The 18,877-nt window shown below is 33.2% G+C and overlaps 2 protein-coding genes across 2 annotated transcripts; one reads left to right on the forward strand and one right to left on the reverse strand.

Annotated features, from left to right (window-relative positions):
* Positions 1 to 6,858: 6,858 nt before the first annotated feature.
* On the forward strand, positions 6,859 to 10,267 carry LOC139483680 (ATP-dependent DNA helicase RecQ-like). The gene is made up of 5 exons (XM_071267634.1): positions 6,859 to 6,997; positions 7,665 to 7,815; positions 8,281 to 8,448; positions 8,848 to 8,970; positions 9,706 to 10,267. The coding sequence occupies exons 1-5, from the start codon at positions 6,859 to 6,861 to the stop codon at positions 10,265 to 10,267; spliced, it is 1,143 nt and encodes a 380-aa protein (XP_071123735.1).
* On the reverse strand, positions 7,991 to 12,068 carry LOC139490197 (uncharacterized). Its single transcript, XM_071277050.1, has 3 exons — positions 11,911 to 12,068; positions 11,199 to 11,330; positions 7,991 to 10,625 (listed from the first exon to the last, which is right to left on the reverse strand). Exons 1-3 carry the CDS (start codon positions 12,026 to 12,028, stop codon positions 10,279 to 10,281), a joined length of 597 nt encoding a protein of 198 aa, XP_071133151.1. The 5' UTR covers positions 12,029 to 12,068; the 3' UTR covers positions 7,991 to 10,278.
* Positions 12,069 to 18,877: the final 6,809 nt, after the last annotated feature.

An 18,877-nucleotide genomic window follows, 5' to 3' on the forward strand; every position in this document is an offset into this window, starting at 1 on the left:
GTGCTTATATATTTCACTTACCCATGTTGTGTGGTATAATAGATGAATTAGACAAAAAAAAAATTACAATGAAAATATAAAACTGAAGTCCCGTATCCAAAGCTCGAATACATCAAACGAATGGAAAACAACTGTCATATGTTGTAAGGTATTTTTGTGTTTCCGAAAAGACCCTATAAATAACACACTGTCAGTAGAGGTCAAGCCTTATGTATGAAACCGATATCAACCAGGTTTATTATTTAACGGATATATGTACTGAGCAAAAACCAAGAGATTTCATTCAAGACGAAGTTGAATGTTCTCCACATATATATATATATATTTCTGTCCACTCTGAGATCCAGTGGGCATATGTATTGTATGGTTGTCACTTGTTCAGACTTGTTTGTATGATATACGTATTCCCAGTGACTGTATAAAGAATTGAATCATGATCCCACACGATTTATAAAAATTGCTGAGTTTAAATTGCTGACAAATAAAAAAATGCATTGTGTATAAAATAATAATATAACATCTACACACGCTTAAAACACGTTTCTACTGTCTATCTCTAGATTCGCCTTCCGTGAAAAGGTAACACTACGACTATTGATGTTTTATATAGCGGATGTGGTCGAGTGGTCTAGAGCTCTGGACATGATGCTAATCGATTGGTGCTGTAGTGTATCAATGGTGTGCATTCGAATCCTGCTGAGGGACAGACAAAAATTTCTCATCAGAAAAATCTAACACTAACACTGTTGGGTGTAATTTTCAGACTTATATAATAATGTATCAGATAAATTGAATGCATTGTTTCTTACGACTGGTTACTACATAAGTACAGGATTGAGTATATTGATATAGCAGACGAGGTGCATTTATTACAAAAACAAACTTTCGACAAACGTTGCCTTGTTGGCAATCATACCACATCTCCTTATTTTTTTTTTATATATAAATCCAGTATCAACGTCAACCATTGTATTACTTACTTTTGACTTGGCACACGACTTGCATACAAAACTATAACACTGGTATATATTTTGCGTTATTTTATACATACTCAGAAGAAAGTGACGATATTAAAGATGTTCGTACGCTGCCTACATCCCCTTAACTTCGAATTCAGACAGTTGTGTAACAGAACAACATAAGAAAACACTGTAAAAGTCCGTTCGAAATTGATTAACTCAAAAGTTTGGTTTACATACGTGTGAAGCACAAAAAAACTAACATAAACAAAAAGCACAAAAGTAAAATAAAAATAGAAGTACTCCAAGTTGAAAGACATATTTAGAATTAAGAGATAATCTAAAATATATTGGGATTTTATCTCGCGCTCGAAAAGAAAATAAATGGACTATAATACTTCCTTCATGGGCGGATTTAATATAGATAAATAGAATCGTATAACTAAAAGAAGCAATAAATGAGGTTTGTTAAATTTGATATATTATACCTCTTTGTGCTTCTTTGTTACAGATTTGTTTGTTTTTATAGTTATTGAGATTATAACACAATGTTGCCTGTTGTACCCCTATTGTTGACATTTGTACCTGATATGTACGTTTGCCTTGTTCACACAACGTTGTCAATGTAATGGAATGTGATGCAACTGTCATACAAGCGAGAGGTTTAGCTTGCTATAACACCATTTTCTACATAAGAAAATGCCTATACCAAGTCAGGAATATGACAGTTGTTATCCATTTGTTTTATGTGTTTGAGCTTTTGATTTTGCCATTTGAATTGGGACTTTCCGTTTTGAATTTTCCTCGGAGTTCAGTAAATTTGTGATTTTTCAATATATTCTACTGTATCCAGACAGCATAATTACAACCTCTGCAATGAAAACAAACAAACAAAAACAGATGTAAACAGTTATTTGAGATATGTCATAACTCCAATGATATTTCAATAAAAACGTGTCTAATGAATATCACTAACTGGGCGACTGACCAAGGACATGTGTCGTAGTTCAGCTTGTCTATTTAGATCCATTCTTTTACCTTTTTATTTCGATCATTGGACTCACCACATGTAAATTACCATAGTAACGATACAATGAATAATAAAACAGAAGTACAAACAAAACAATTTTAAACATTAACTAATACGTGTTTGCATAGCTCTTTGCACTATGTATTTTTTTTATGTAAAAAAAGAAGATGTTGTATGATTGCCAATTAGACAACTCTCCACAAGAGACTAAAATGACACAGAAATTAACAACTAGAGGTCACCGTACGGCATTTGACAATGAGCAAAGCCCATACTGCATATTTCATAGTTCATTTCAATGTACCTTGTATCATTTGCAGATGTTTTAATAATGTATCGACCAATTTTTACATATATATATATATCTTGGCCACAAGTTTATCGTTTTCTGTTTAGTATTAAATTTATATTAAGATCCATTTTGTTACATCTCGTGATCAATTTTATTTGGCAATCGCCAATGTCAGTCAGCAGGGTTTAAGAACATCAGTTGTTCGACCTGTTAGTCAAATGCGTTTTGTTTAAATATACTTTTTCACTTTTTTGGTCTTTTGGTAAATGTTGTTTGTGCTGTATTTATACCCTTCTTCAACGAAATTTGTTGTACATGCACACGTATACAAATTGCGGGTTTTATACAACGCAATCATAGGTTTGAACGTAGTTTTCAATTTACACTTGTATATATATATCTATATATCTAAAATTACAAGGTCCAATTTGTCAGCCGTCATCACGTAAAAACGACGAATCAAAGAATTCAACTTTATATATAACTAATATAGCACACAGGTGTAGATTAAAAATAACACCACTCCAGGCCCTTTTGTTTTCCACGTAATTAATATTGCCAATAATTAAGAAGTTCCGGGTCGAGTCCGATACCGATACCAAAAGTATATTCACCTGTTACCGATTACCTTATCTGTACGTTCCGCATCTGACAGGCGCACCACCAAACGATGTATTCAGGATTAATATGCTATATAGTATTACACGGGTCATAATCACAGGGTTGACACTACTTAATTGACAAATTGTTACCTATTGTAGTATTTTAATCAGTTAAACTTTCTAAGATAACAATACGAATCTATAATACTAAAATTACGAGGTCCAATTTGTCAGCCGTCATCACGTAAAAACGACGAATCAAAAAATTTAACTTTATATATAATCTATAATACTAAAATTACGAGGTCCAATTTGTCAGCCGTCATCACGTAAAAACGACGAATCAAAGAATTCAACTTTACATATAACTAATATAGTACAAAGGTGTAGATTAAAAATTACACCACTCCAGGCCCTTTTGTTTTCCACGTAATTAATATTGCCAATAATTAAGAAGTTCAGGGTCGAGTCCGATACCGATACCAAATGTATATTCACCTGTCACCGATTACCTTATCTGTACGTTCCGCCTCTGACAGGCGCACCACCAAACGGTGTATTCAGGATTAATATGCTATATAGTATTACACGGATCATAATCACAGGGTTGACACTACTTTATTGTCAAATTGTTATCTATTGTAGTATTTTGATCAGTTAAACTTTCTAAGATAACAATACGAATCTATAATACTAAAATTACGAGGTCCAATTTGTCAGCCGTCATCACGTAAAAACGACGAATCAAAGAATTCAACTTTACATATAACTAATATAGTACAAAGGTGTAGATTAAAAATTACACCACTCCAGGCCCTTTTGTTTTCCAGGTCATTAATATTGCCAATAATTAAGAAGTTCAGGGTCGAGTCCGATACCGATACCAAATGTATATTCACCTGTCACCGATTACCTTATCTGTACGTTCCGCCTCTGACAGGCGCACCACCAAACGGTGTATTCAGTATTAATATGCTATATAGTATTACACGGATCATAATCACAGGGTTGACACTACTTTATTGTCAAATTGTTATCTATTGTAGTATTTTGATCAGTTAAACTTTCTAAGATAACAATACGAATCTATAATACTAAAATTACGAGGTCCAATTTGTCGGCCGTCATCGCATAAAAACGACGAATCAAAAAATTCAACTTTATATATAGCTAACATAGTACAAAGGTGTAGATTAAAAATTACACCACTCCAGGCCCTTTTGTTTTCCAGGTCATTAATATTGCCAATAATTAAGACGTTCCGGGTCGAGTCCGATACCGATACCAATAGTATATTCACCTGTTACCGATTACCTTATCTGTACGTTCTGCATCTGACAGGCGCACCACCAAACGGTGTATTCAGTATTAATATGCTATATAGTATTACACGGGTCACAATCACAGGGTTGACACTGCTTAATTGTCAAATTGTTACCTATTGTAGTATTTTTATCAGTTAGACTTTCTAAGATAACAATACGAATACTAAAAATCTGGACTAAAATAAGGCGTATAGGTAGTTTTCAATTTGTTAGCGGGCATGACGTAAAACAGCGTATCAAAGAATTCAACTTTATTTATAACTAATATAGGACAATGCTGTTGATTAAAAAATACTGCATTCCAGGACCTTTTGTTTTCCAAATAATTAATATTATCAATAATTGATAATTAAGTTCCAGTTCGACGGGTTCAAACAGAAAGATTTGAAAGCAGAGAAAACTGTGTATCTTATAATCGGCATGACTTTATCAGATGACAATACTAATACTAAAATAAGGCTTGCGCATAGTTATATACTTTAATTCAGTCACATACACGCGATATCACGGGTGTGTTCTAGTATATATATCTAGAGCGCTGGACATGAGGCTAAGCGATTGGTGCTGTAGTGTATCAAAGGTGTGAGTTCGAATCCCGCTGAGGGACGGACAAAAATTTGTCAGTACAAAATTTAACTCTAACACTGTTTGGTGTAATTTTCAGACTTGTATAAATATTTGCATTAACCTTGTATCTATATCACTCTTAGATCCAGTGGACATGTATATTGTATGGTTTGTCACTTGTTTAGACTTGTTTGTATGATATACTTATTTCTGGTGACTGTATAATGAAATAAATCATGATCCTATATGATATATAAAAATTGTTGAGTTAGATTGCTGATAAATAATAAATACATGTGTATGAAAATAATAATATAACATCTACACATCTTAAAAAACACGTGTCTCATATCTATCTCTAGATTCACCTTCCGTGACAAGGTAACACTACGACTATTGAAGTTATATTTTTTATATAGCGGATGTGGTCGAGTGGTCTAGAGCGCTGGACATGAGGCTAAGCGATTGGTGCTGTAGTGTATCAAAGGTGTGAGTTCGAATCCCGCTGAGGGACGGACAAAAATTTGTCAGTACAAAATCTAACTCTAACACTGTTTGGTGTAATTTTCAGACTTGTATATATATATATATATATATCGTTGTTCTAATGGACGATTTAAAATATTTCCATTGTATATGGTCAATCGTCAAAATTATTTTCTTCGGAGGAAGAAAGAAGAATTATTCATAAACATTCTCAACCCGGGATTAAATGATAAATGATATTCTTATTTTAACGTAACATTTTAAAGACTTAGGCCTGACCATTAAGTATAACCACGATTGGGCACAAGCAATAAAAATATCAGGTGCTGACAATTTATTCTTAAACCAATCTAACAAATGGTAAAAAGCTGAAAATACAAATAAAATACAATTTTACAATGTGTTCAATTAAAGTTATTAAAACGAAATGTCAAAAATTATAGATAGTCCGTTGATAGTCCGAGATTACTCTGACGTCCAACGGCTGTTTTGCCAGACAAGCTGGGGCCGTGGGACGTCAGAGCTCGTCCCATATCAAAAAGTGGATATTTGCCCACCCAAAATAGATGCGCTGCTTCGTCGCTTCTGGTGCCGACTGACGGCCTTGGAATTATATAAATCGGGCATCAATCTGTTCATTTTTCATTTATCTTTTCATTTATGTAAGTTTCACCTACCTGCCAACCTTTATTTTTCCATATTTTAACAGTTTTCACAGAGACCCATCGATTTCTGCATTTTGAAAAACCAAATACATGAATTTGGGATAGACAAGTACCGTGACACGTAACAGAACTAATCATACGACATTTCCACGAGAAAGCCGAACACCAAAGAAGAGGCATGACAATAAATGAAATAAGTGCGAACGGATTTTGGATAATTGGTTGTAGTACTGCCGTTTCTAAATATCTAACAACATGTGTTATTTGTAGGAAACATAGAAGTAATACTCAAGAACAAAAAATGGCTGACTTACAGATTGACAGGCTTAATCCGGTACCGCCTTTCACTTATAGCGGAGTTGATTTATTTGGACCGTGGTACATTAAAGAAGGACGTAAAAAACTTAAACGCTATGGTGTCTTGTTTACGTGTCTATCATGTCGAGGAGTACATATAGAGACAGCAAATTCACTCGATACCAGTTCATTCATAAATGCGTTGCGTAGATTTATAGCCATACGTGGCCCTGTAAGACATCTAAGGTCAGATAGAGGAACCAATTTTGTAGGTGCGGAACGAGAATTTGCGAGAAGCTTATTCAGAAATGGACGATAAAAGTATAAGACAATTTCGTTCGAATGAAGGTTATGATTTTGTAGAATTCAAACGAGATCGCTGTATTTGTACCACGTGATTTCAGGGGGACGTAAAACACGTGTACGGTTTGTTTACGTTTTTTGCCGGTAAAGTCGGCAATTCGTTGGCATTTAAATTCGTTATTCGACTTGATTTTTTATGTTAGCAAATTAAATTTTGAGACAATAAACTTATAATATTGAAGTACATTTGTTGAATTCACATTTTATTGACAAAAGTTGAAAAAGATGATACTTATAAAAAACATTCTCAGGATTTTTCTTAGCCAAAATCAATGGATGTAGATAAGATATATGAGGAGAAAATAAGAGGGAAATATAAATTTCCTTTCTTCTTAAAAGAAAAACAGACTCAAATCATTGAGAATGTGATGAGAGGGAACCATTCTGTTGGTATTTTACCAACAGGATATGGTAAAAGTATTTGTTTCCAAATATTGCCAATATTACATGAAGAAATTTTTGGCCAAAAAAAAATTGCTTTGGTTTTTCACCTTTAAAAAGTTTAATGTACGATCAATGTGCAGCAACTACATCGCAGGGTATTTCGAGCATCTGCATTGTGCAAAGAACAGACATGTCTGATGAAACAATAGAAGGTAAATTTAATACCAGAAAAGGGAGTAAAAATAAGTCCAAAAAGGGGGGGGGGGGGTCAATTTAATAAAAGTCAATTAATTATAAAAGAGATGAATAGGACTTTGCTAAGTAATTTCAATAAATAGGTCTATATTCGAACCATTTTACAGTTAATGATGACATTTTGGTAATTTTAATAATGAAAAAGAGTGGACCCCCTCCAAAATGTTCAACTTTGATTCATACATGAATGTGTTCTGTGTATATATAAGCATTATACAGGGTCTCCTCCTTCTTGATTCACCTAAAAATAAAAAATGTTGTGAATTTTTGGGTATTTGGGAAAGAACTGGTTAAACAAATGAAGAGTTAAAAACAAAAAGTAACTATTAACTTTTAAACAACATATCTTCAATGTATTGTATGAGTTTTTGCCACAGTCACTCCATAACATTTTTTGTGTGTCATTATGTAAATTTAAATGGTCTCTGTGTTATTCCAGGCATAAAAAAGGGATTGTATTCCCTAGTTTATCTGTCTCCAGAAATTCTGCTTAAATTCAAGTTCTGGCATGAGATATTAGTTGAGTCAGCTGTATATCAGGAACAGATTTGTGCCATTGTTATTGATGAAGTGCATCTCCTTGAAACTTGGTAATTACAAACACTAATACACGAGATTAAAGTAATTATAAATGCATATCACATGACCTACTTGATTTATATGTATAACCTGTCTTACATAGTAGTGATCGATACCCTCCCACAATTGTAGTTGAGTGTCCTTGTGTCTGGACCCTGGTGGTTTCCAGATGATTACTTGGTGAGTTTCAGGTTTATACATTGCTAAACAAATAGGGTGGGAATGTACCTGAAGGTAAAATCATTTCATTTTTTAAAATCATTTTGTATAGGCTACAGTGACTTCAACGGGGCATATTTCTTGACTTTAAATGAGCTTATTAAACCAAATTCTTGATATTGAGTGATGTTTTGCACAAAATTGTCCATTAAATTGAGCTGGGGTAGGCATAAAAAGTAGGAAAGTAAGGTCACCTGAAACAGACATATTTTGACGTAATATTATAAGTTTTAGAAATAAATTATTGGTTATTGTAGGGGTGAAAAATTCAGGACAACATTCCAGAGGCTAGGAGAACTAAGGAGCCATTTCACAAATGTTCCTTTCCTTCTTTTAACTGCCACCTGTACTGATAGCATATTACAGTCTATATTAAGAAAAGTGTATATTCAAGATCCCATCATTGAATCCCTATGTCCTGACAGGTTTGTTTAATCTCTAAAGTATAAAAAGGCAAAAAATGGGGACATTCAATAAACTCAAATATTTAACCACTGGAACAGTAACATCAAAGTGCAACAATGAACAGCATTGGTAAAATAAAGTGTCAATCTACTTTGTTTCATACTATTTTGTCAAAAACATACATTTTACCATATTAAGTACCACACTTTAAACAACTGTGATGTGTCAAACTCTTGAAAAGTTTGTAATCTATTAACAAAATTAATAAAATCATTTTTCATTATCAAAATCCATTATCAAATATTTAAGAGTGTTAAAAAATTGGCGTCAATAATGGCCTTTCTCCTTTCTTGTGCGTTTCATGTAATCTTGTCTTCAGTGTGAACAAATATATAGCATGTTCATTATTTTTTAAACAGACCAAACATATTTCTAAAATACAAAAGTGAACCAGGCATGGAACCGTTAGTAGAAATTAAGTGGTATCTTGATGAAATTAAAGAAAAAGGTGTAGGGGCAGATAAGGCCATATTGTATGTAAGGTAACTATCACTTTAAATTGGTTATGAAGAAGACTGTTGAAACAACACCATCCATAAATGAACATATTCACTGCATATGTTTGTTTAGAAAACAAAGTACAGATGCTCACAAGATAAAAAAAAAAGTCTAAATACAAAGTTTAGACATAAATATATACATAACAACTCTAATATAAATATTTCTTGTTATCAAAATCAATCAATTTCTTTCAAAGTTTTCAAAGTTAAAATAATTCACTAGCTAGCTATGGTTACTTAAAGATTAGAAAAATTGATTTTCATCTATACAAGTATACAAGAGCAAGTCACAATAACAGCATAAATAAATTTTGTTAATCTGGTAAAAAGTTTCCATAACCAGTAACTGGTTGAGTATTTGTCTTCACTATCCACTCAAGTAACAATAATGATTTGCAGAGTAACCTGTACATGAAATACATAAGTATCCATGGTAGCAAAACAATTGTATCAATATATATAAAAGAAGATGTTGTATGATTGTCAATGAGACAACTATCCACAAGAGACAAAAATGTCAAAGAAATGAACAACTATAGGTCACCGTATGTCATTCAACAATGAGCAAAACCCATATCACAAAGTCATCTATAACAGGCCCTGAAATGACGATGTAAAAAAATCAAACGAAAAAATTAACTGCCTTATTTATTACAGGCTCCTCAGACTGTTTTAATCACCATTATTTCATAACAGTCATCCTTAAGAATATTACAGGAGTGTAACTGCAGTAGGAACATTGTTCAGAGACAAAATGGGGAACCTACGTGATGATGGGTATAAAGACAGGACAAAAAGATCACAAAACCGTCTTGTTGGGGAATTTCATGGTGCCCTTGAAGATCATGACCAAAAAAAAATTCTATGTTCTTTCCTTAAGCCTGAGTCTCCAGTCAGACTACTCATTTGCACCGTTGCATTTGGGTTAGGTGTTAACATACCAGACATTCGGTATGTCATTCATTGGGGGGCATGTGACTCACTGTTACAGTATTGGCAGGAGGTTGCTCGTGCCGGAAGGGACGGGCAACCATCTGTTGCATATTATTATGCTGTTAGAACTTCCCTCATACATGTGGAGGATGACATGCAAAAGCTATGTGGAAACATTAAAAATGGGAGTGCCAAATGCTTTCGACATGGTGTTTTGAACCACATTATTGGAAATTATGAAAAAGTTGGCCACAAATGCAGCGGATCATGTGATAAATGTAATTGTAGTTTCTGTAAATGCTGCAATATTTGTCAGTTACAGTGTGAATGTGTCAAAAACAAATAAAATCAATTTTTCTAATCTTCAAGAATGTATGCTTCATCCTCTAAAACTTTTGAGTACTTTTTGAGTCGGCAATAAAGTTTCTCTGGCTTATTCACAACCACTGCATTGTTGAAACCACTAAAACCAGGATGATGTCTTCGGACATTCCTGTCAAACAAATTTTCTGGCAAGTATATTTTAACAAAATTTTTAACACTATCTTTATGTGAATGCCTCGAAGATTTTGCCTTTCTACAATATTGATGCATAATTTTGGACTCAAAAATGTTTTCTATTCCCTTTCCCAGGCTACCCACAAGTCTGCTGCACCTTTGCACCTGCCGATCTGAGTATTGGCCGTGAGCATTTCTCAGGTTTGCTGAAAAAATGATGAGAATTAAATAAAAGGGAAAAAAAATTATATACATTTATGTACATAGTTTGTTTCTTGTCTTATAGGTGTTTTCAATTATTTTTTATCTCTTTTTAAAAAGATTTTTTTTACTGTTACCTGTTGTTGTCAAAATCAATTCACTGTTCTGCTGTTTTCTTCAGATGGTTAGATGTATGTGCCTGTCCCAAGTCAGGAGCCTGTAATTCAGTGGTTGTTTATGTGTTACATATTAGTTTTCTCGTTTGAATTGTTTTACATTGTCTTATCGGGGCCTATTATAGCTGACTATGCGGTATGGACTTTGCTCATTGTTGAAGGCCGTACGGTGACCTGTAGTTGTTAATGTCTGTGTCATTTTGGTCTTTTGTGGATGGTTGTCTCATTGGCAATCATACCACATCTTCTTTTTTTATAGATAACTGATAAAAGTTTATAATAAAAATTGGTAGCCACATTTTGAAAGAGTTAAGTCCCCCTTGAATTTATTGCTTATACAGCCCTACCCCAGTTTCAATAAAACCCATTTGTCAGTTCTCTATCACTGCAATATATACTTACATTTGAATTCATTATTTTGAAACTCATTCACAAGGTCTAAGGCCAAATTATTGCCTGGTCCACCAGAGAGATTAGCTGTACTGTTCCAAGTTAACTCTTCCTGAAGGCGTTGTGGCAGCCATCCAGCAACAGCTGTTAAAAAAGTCAAATATTTAAAAATAAAATGTGGTTTTTACAACTTAAGAAGTTTTGAAATGGTTCATACATTATCTTCTGTGATTAATGGGACCTTTAGACACATATTTTTTTTTCTTAAATATTCTTGTCAAATGCACATTTATCTCCATTTGCCTTAATCAATACGAGGTAAGCAAACATTATTTAAAATTGAGAATGGATTATTTGTATACATATACAGTAATTTTATCACAGTGCTGGTCTGTAACATTTCATAAATACATGATTTTAGAGTTGTCATCGTCTAAAATTGGAATCAGATGTTAAGGCAACCAGCTACCGTTACACAATTAAATTGAGAATGGAAATGGGGAATGTGTCAAAGAGACAACAACCCAACCATAGAACAAACAACAGAAGATGGTCTCCAATACAAGAATGGATCATTGCAATAAATTAATTTGCATTCCCTTCCAGGTTTATCTCTGAGGTATATATGTATATATGTATTTCTAATCTTTAAATTGACAGCGCATGGTGTACTAATTGTTTTTTTTTAATAAACTATTTTTTCATTTGGCGGAAATTGTATTACCTGCTAGTAATCTATGACCAAGTATCAGGTACTTGTTGTGCCCATTCTCCCAGAAACTGACCATGTCAGTTCTCCAATCGAACAACATTGCCAACCCATCATTTTGTCTTTGTGACATAACTTATATCATCTTAATAAGTAAGAAATCCCTTTTGTATATGTAGGACTCTAAAGTGCGATGGTACTCTAAAGTGCGATGGGCACGCTAAAGTGCGATGGTCTACGCTAAAGTACGATGGTGTCTCACGCTAAAGTGCGATGGTTGTTTGTTTGCTAAAGTATGATGGTTGTTTTTGTTGCTAAAGTACGATGGTGTATCACGCTAAAGTGTGATGGTTGTTAGTTTGCTAAAGTACGATGGTATATCACACTAAAGTGCAATGCACCAATAGGGTAAGGTTCGTTGTACAATGATTTTTAAAAATATTTTTTTTTGCAAAAAAAGTTAGGGTAAAACAAATGTGATACATGTAGGCTTTATAATATACTGGACTGTAGTGTAGGATTGAGTGATTGTTTATAGAATACCAACCACGTAATAATTGCTAAAAAGGGTAATTTAGGTGTGACAAAATACTGTATTTCCTGTTCAATCATTTTTGAGTTCAGGCGCATTTAAAAATATTTGGATAATTGGCGAAGCTTGCCGTTCACACAATTCATCAATATTCTACACCACCCCCTTTTTTACAGTCGTCATTAAAAATTTCAAATACAAAATGTCGGAATAAGTTATATTTATTTGTACAAGCTTTAATCTAAATGCAAGAAAATGCAATATTCGTCAAGCGTTCTCCCTCTTCGTAACAAGTACAAATACATGTTATATTTTCCTACAGTTTTAGCCGACAATTTATCATTTACGCTTAATTTTCAATAAAATCGACAATTATATTTTAACGGGGACCGCAAAATAAATTGCAACGTATACAATGATTTAATTGGATCTGCTCGCTTCCAAAAGAAACAGGACACAGGAAACCTTATTAGTATTCTACTAGTATTTTGTATCTATATAGTAAAATGCCAGGTCGGGTGCAGGACACGGATCCTTCTTTCAGCACTAAAAACGCATTTGCTTCAGCCGACAAATCACACTTAGGTTTGAAATAGTGTCATAGACATTTGGTTTAAAAATAAATGTTGATTAAATATTTATCTTACGGCATGTACATTTTTGTTTTATGTATAAACGACTGTTAACGTCATAATTCAACTGCGTTTCTAACGTCTATATTTTCGCGAACCATCGGACTTTAGCGTATGGAAGCATTGCACTTTAGCGTAGACCATCGCACTTTAGCGTGACCATCGTACTTTAGCGTCCCCATCGCACTTTAGAGTCCTACATATATATAACACTTCTCTAATCCCTAATTCTCTATTGTCATTTAGCCCTCAGAGGATTACACAATAATTTGCTTTACACTTATCTAAAATTGTGAAGATTTATATTAACTATTTAGCAAGTAAGTTATTTCTTAAGCTAGTGCTAAATATCTTAACTAATACTAAATTATAACAATTATTTGAAATCCACATTTTAACATTCTGACATCTAAAATACACTGGTTATACCCTTCCCTTTGTCGCCAAGATTGCTCCTGCAATCTTCAATTAAAATACAAAATGCATCATAAAAAAAAATAATATTATACGCACATCATATAGCAACAATTGAATTACTGATTACTGTCAAAGAAATATTACAATATATTGCGAAACAATTGAATCACTGATTCCTGTCAATTTTATAAAGTATTATTATAATATATTGTAAAACAATTGAATCACTGATTCCTGTCAATAAGATATTACAATATATACAAAAAAAATAATTATGGTGAAAACATTAATTAATTCACTGATTCCTGTAATAAAACATTACTAAATATATATATATACATGTACCTGGATGGGGAATGGTCAAGTTTAGATTGTCCATATCAGGGAAGTTCTCTAAAGTTCATTAATATTGACAAGTCCAACTCTCACATAATTAAATGCAATGAGCTCATTGCATACTTCATGAAGTATTTCTGGGTGCATAAGGGGGCATAAACATAGCAATATATACAATACAGCTGAAATATAAGATTATCAATGTTTTATCCATATCGGTCATCAGCTACAAATTACAAATATTAGTAATCATATCATAAATATTATTCATAAAAATAAATTAGTTTATGCCTTACACATCAGTATGTGATATATCAAAGAATTATCTGATTAATATAACTGAAACACAAAACAATATCAATAATATATCATAAGCAAAACATAGCAATAAGCATTAATAACTGTTTTTGTATTTATTACATATTCAATACATAAATATAGGCAATATATTTGTTCTTGAGCGCAATCGTCATATTCCATGCTAACGCCATTTTTGGGGAAACACATAATTGAAAGTTTTTACGGATTAATGTTCATAAATTTCTGATTCAAGTTTTAACTTTAACATCTCATTGTCTCTTCATCTTCATCACTATTTATGTACGGTTATAAAAATGTCAATATATATATTATATATCACATATCTCTGCTGATTAGTTCCTATAATATTAAATAAATTTTCACTAGATAAATATTATATGTCCATCATTGTTTGTCTTTCATTAACTTTTAAAAGCACAATATGGTCACTTCAATGGGTCCGCCATTTCATCATTTTGTGGGTCCACCATTTTTTCATTTTGTGGGTCAACTATTTCTTTAACTGTGAGTCCACCATTTCTTCGTTTTGTGGGTCCACCATTTCATCATTTTGTGGGTCAACCATTGGTAGCATCTATGGGTCCACCATTTCATCATTTTGTGTGTCCACCATTGGTAGGTTACTTCATGAATGTAAGTGCAACCAATATCATAATCATACATGACACCAATTAAAAATCGAGCAGAATCTCACAGAATATTGGATGATATTGGTATTGTTACTAACAAAGATGATGAGTTTGTATTGTGTAACGATCCAGCAAGCGGTATAATTTTATTAGGATGCGAGGCTAATTTGAAATTTCAGTGTACAATGTCAGAGGAATTTTTTGCTGTTGGTACCTAGTCAATCATTTAGTTGTTATATATAAATAAAAAAATATAAAATTGGCGCAATTAGATGATTATTTTATTGGCGCAAATGATACCTATAGTTTTGAAAATTAGGTGGCGCAAAAGAGGTATTGGCGCAATTAAGTTGTGGCGCAAATGAGTTACTTTTTGGCGCAAAAAGATATCGCCCTTAAAAACCATTATACCTTATTATCTTAAGATCATTTTAATTTGGGGAATTTTTATTTATCTCTCAAATATTCATTAGAATATTACAATTTCAGGCCATTATAACCTATTCATAAATATTAACATTAATTCTATAAGACATGTTCGAATTTCTAATTCGCTTCCCTTTATATTTTATCTTAATTTCCTAATATTTTCTCTTCTCATTTCTAATTTATTTATTTATCAACTGTACGTCAGTTTATTTTGTACTTCCTAATTAGGTACTCCCTAGCTAATTATTTGTTACTCTTCTACTAATAATATTCCAGTCATAAAAAAATAGTGATGCCTATATACAATGTATGTATAGGGACCACTTGATAGTTCTATTTGTATCATTGATAAAGTACATTTTGTATAATCTGAAGTAAAAGTTTAAAGTACATCAGTAGATATGTGCCGTCTACCTGCATATTTAAGGATCTAATAGTAAGAACTACTAATGTAATGAATACATTTGTCCAGCAGGATTAAATTAACAGACACTACAACTTCTGAATATTGTGCACTTAAACCAGAAATTCAGAACAAAACACTTTTCAACGATATAAAAGAATAAGCATTGTCACATAGCATGTATGAATGCTTAATAACACTACTTGAATATCTTTAGTTATAACATCTCATCCACTCATCTTCATATTTATCTTGAACAAATTTTAGAAGTCCTGGGGGACAAGTTTCAAAAGGCACCCATTCTGGATCATAAATATGTCTTTGCTCATAGTGTATGAAACATTTTGGGACATTATTTTCTATTTTAAAATGTGTAATGTGAGAGCCTGTAACAAAACATGCTGGTCCCATATCTTTTGTTTGTGAATTGCCTGTAAGGGTCAACATAATGTTATAAAACTGGTCACCATAAAAATAAGCGAGCAAATATGTAAAAGCATGCTGATCTTCTCCATTTACTCTGTTTAAAGGTTGATAATGTGATATTCTATTGTTTCTCAATATGGTTTTGACAAAAAATCTGTTATTTTCCAGTTTAATAGCTTGAACTGGAAATTTATCCCAATTTATCTTTGGTCTTTGTTTATAATTTACATCATTGTTTTGGTCTATTGCAGTTACATTTTGCTGTTCATTTGAAGGTACAAAAAATTTATGTCTGTTTTCTAGTAATGGTCTTTTTCTCTTTTTACCAGTATGCGTTCTGTTTTCATGAAATTCTCTTCTCATATTCTCTGGGATTTTATCTTGGTGTACCCATTCTGTTTTTGACATGTTCTTAATTTTTATTTTGTAGCATAGTTTTTTGTTTACCCATGCCGATGATATAATCTTTTCAACATCATCAGGTGTAATTTGTAATTCTGTTGTAGCTTATTGAGCAGTTTTATTTGTATTTTGTTTGTTTTCTATTGAAATGTCAGGAGGCACTGCTTTATTTTGCTTTGAAAGTTTTGATTGACAATGTTTGTTTTGATTATTCCTGGGTGCATTTTTGGGTTGAGAATTAGATATTGTGTCTTGATTTTCAGGGCTTTCATTCTGGACTTGTTGATTTTCACCTTCATCATCCTCATCTTCTTCAAATGAACCATCAGTGTCATCTAGGAGGTACTCAGGGCGGTCTGTTTTACTGTTAAATACTTTCAGACGACTTGCATTAACTAATTTCTTTGAGATTTTGTTATCACTGTCCCTTCTTAGCTTAAAAGTATTACAGTCTGGGGGTCCAAGGTTTGTTATTGTAAATGGGACTGTCCACCTAACTTTTAATTTTGAACTTTGACCTTTTTTAACCTTTTTACAAAATAGCATTACTTTGTCACCAGGTAAATATGTGGGTTTTACTGCTCTTTTGTCATGCTGTGTTTTGTATTTTGCTTGTACTCTTTTTGTGTTTTCTGCAGCAACATCCCTTGTTAATAGGAGGTCCTTAATAAATTTATTGAGGTATTCTCTGTGGTTTTTAGGCAATGTTGACTTTGGAATTAATGCAACATCAATAGGTGCTCTCATTTCTTGTCCAAAGAGAAGGTGAAAAGGTGAGCATTGAGTAGACTGAGTAGCTGGTGTCATTCTATAAGCCATCATTATAGGTGCTATATAGTTAGGCCAATCTGTCTGTTTTTCCAGTTGAGCTCTCAATGATTGGACAATAAACGAGTTCATCCGTTCACACGCTGCATTTGTTTGTGGATGATATGCACTTGTATAGTGGCGTTTGATTTGTAGAAGCTCACATAAAGCTGCAACAAGCTTCGAAAGAAAATTGGCTCCTTGATCAGACACAATACAGCGGGGTGCACCGAAACGGGCAATTATCTCCCTAAATAGGATGCTGGCTACTTCTGTTGCTTCTTGTGTCTTCATGGGAAAGGCTTCACACCATTTGGATCCACTATCAACCACCAACAGCAACTAGCGATATTTTTCTGGAGTCTCTGGGAGTTCTAAAATATCCATGTGCCATCTTGAAAAAACTTCTTCTATTGGCATTGGTTTCAATGGCAATGGATGGCTGTGTGTATCTCTTTTAGATCTTTGGCAAATTTCACACGACTTAATGTATGTCTTGATATCTGTATACATGTTTGGCCAGTAGTATCGTTGACGTACAGCTTCCTATGTCCTTTCTTCTCCTTGGTGACAGCCAACAATATTGTCATGGAAAGCTTCTAGTACCTCCTTCCGTAGGGTTCTTGGTATTGCTAGCTGCTTAACCATGTTCTGGCCTTTTGGTAGACTTCTTGATCTTGCATTAAAAAAATGATAAAGTATGCCATTATCAATTTCATAATGAAAGGCTTTCGCATCAAGTTGTCTAGCTTTCTGTCTTTCTTGAGGTACTTGGCCTTCTAATTTGTAACTAAAAATTTCAACAAAATCTGGGCAATGTCTTTGAAGGTGCCGAAATGTTTTACGTTTCTTAAACTGTTCTGGGTCAATGTTTTCTAATGTTTCATCATCCTCATTGCCAGTATCTGTTATTGTAAGAATGTTGGGTAGCTGTTCGTCATCTCCTTTATAATCAAATGTTATGATTTCGTAATTCTTATTGCTCATGACTGCAACTGTTTGTTCAATTTCATTTTGCGGAAAATTTTCCGGCCCTATCTTTTCAAACTCTCTTCTTGACAGGGCATCTGCATTATTTTTCTTCCCAGGTCTATGCATTATTTCGAAGTCATATCCTTGAAGTTCAAGTGCCCATCTACCCAGTCTCCCTTGTATATTTTTAATTGTATCTATCCAACGAACAGTTATATTATCTGTATAAACTGTAAATTTGTGTGTGGCCAAATATGGATTAAAATGTTTTATTCCCTCTTTAAGTGCTAACCCTTCTTTTTCATTTATGTGCCATTTTTGTTCATTTTTATTCAGAGATCTACCCCATAAGCTACGACATGTTCAAGTTTTGTGTTTGGATTTAATTGTCCAAGAACATAGCCAATAGCATAATTTGATGCATCCACTGACAAAACAAATGGTTTATCGAAGTCTGGGAACACTAAGATTGGAGCTGAGACAAGGCTGTGCTTCAATGTTTCGAAACAATCTTGTGTCTAGATAAATTTCTTATTTTTCTGAGTTAATTGTGTAATAGGTGGAGTTACAATTTTTTAGTAGTTGTGCACAAATTTTCTGTAATAATTACATAATCCTAAGAAACTGCGTAGATGTTTTATATTTTTAGGTATTGGGTATGTTTGCACAGCAGATG

The sequence above is a fragment of the Mytilus edulis genome, chromosome 1 (genome assembly GCF_963676685.1).
Source record: "Mytilus edulis chromosome 1, xbMytEdul2.2, whole genome shotgun sequence".
Lineage (NCBI taxonomy): Eukaryota > Metazoa > Mollusca > Bivalvia > Mytilida > Mytilidae > Mytilus > Mytilus edulis.

What these genes read in the sequence shown, in the direction of transcription:
- LOC139483680 (XM_071267634.1), top strand. Translation starts at nt 6,859, where the DNA reads ATGGATGTAGATAAGATATATGAGGAGAAAATAAGAGGGAAATATAAA. An exon ending in GTGCATCTCCTTGAAACTTG is followed by an intron (nt 7,816 to 8,280) that starts GTAATTACAAAC and finishes TGGTTATTGTAG; the next exon opens with GGGTGAAAAATTCAGGACAA. An exon ending in GAATCCCTATGTCCTGACAG is followed by an intron (nt 8,449 to 8,847) that starts GTTTGTTTAATC and finishes TTTTTTAAACAG; the next exon opens with ACCAAACATATTTCTAAAAT.
- LOC139490197 (XM_071277050.1), bottom strand. Translation starts at nt 12,028, where the DNA reads ATGTCACAAAGACAAAATGATGGGTTGGCAATGTTGTTCGATTGGAGA. An exon ending in TGGTCATAGATTACTAGCAG is followed by an intron (nt 11,331 to 11,910) that starts GTAATACAATTT and finishes CTTTTTTAACAG; the next exon opens with CTGTTGCTGGATGGCTGCCA. An exon ending in TCAAAATAATGAATTCAAAT is followed by an intron (nt 10,626 to 11,198) that starts GTAAGTATATAT and finishes TCATTTTTTCAG; the next exon opens with CAAACCTGAGAAATGCTCAC.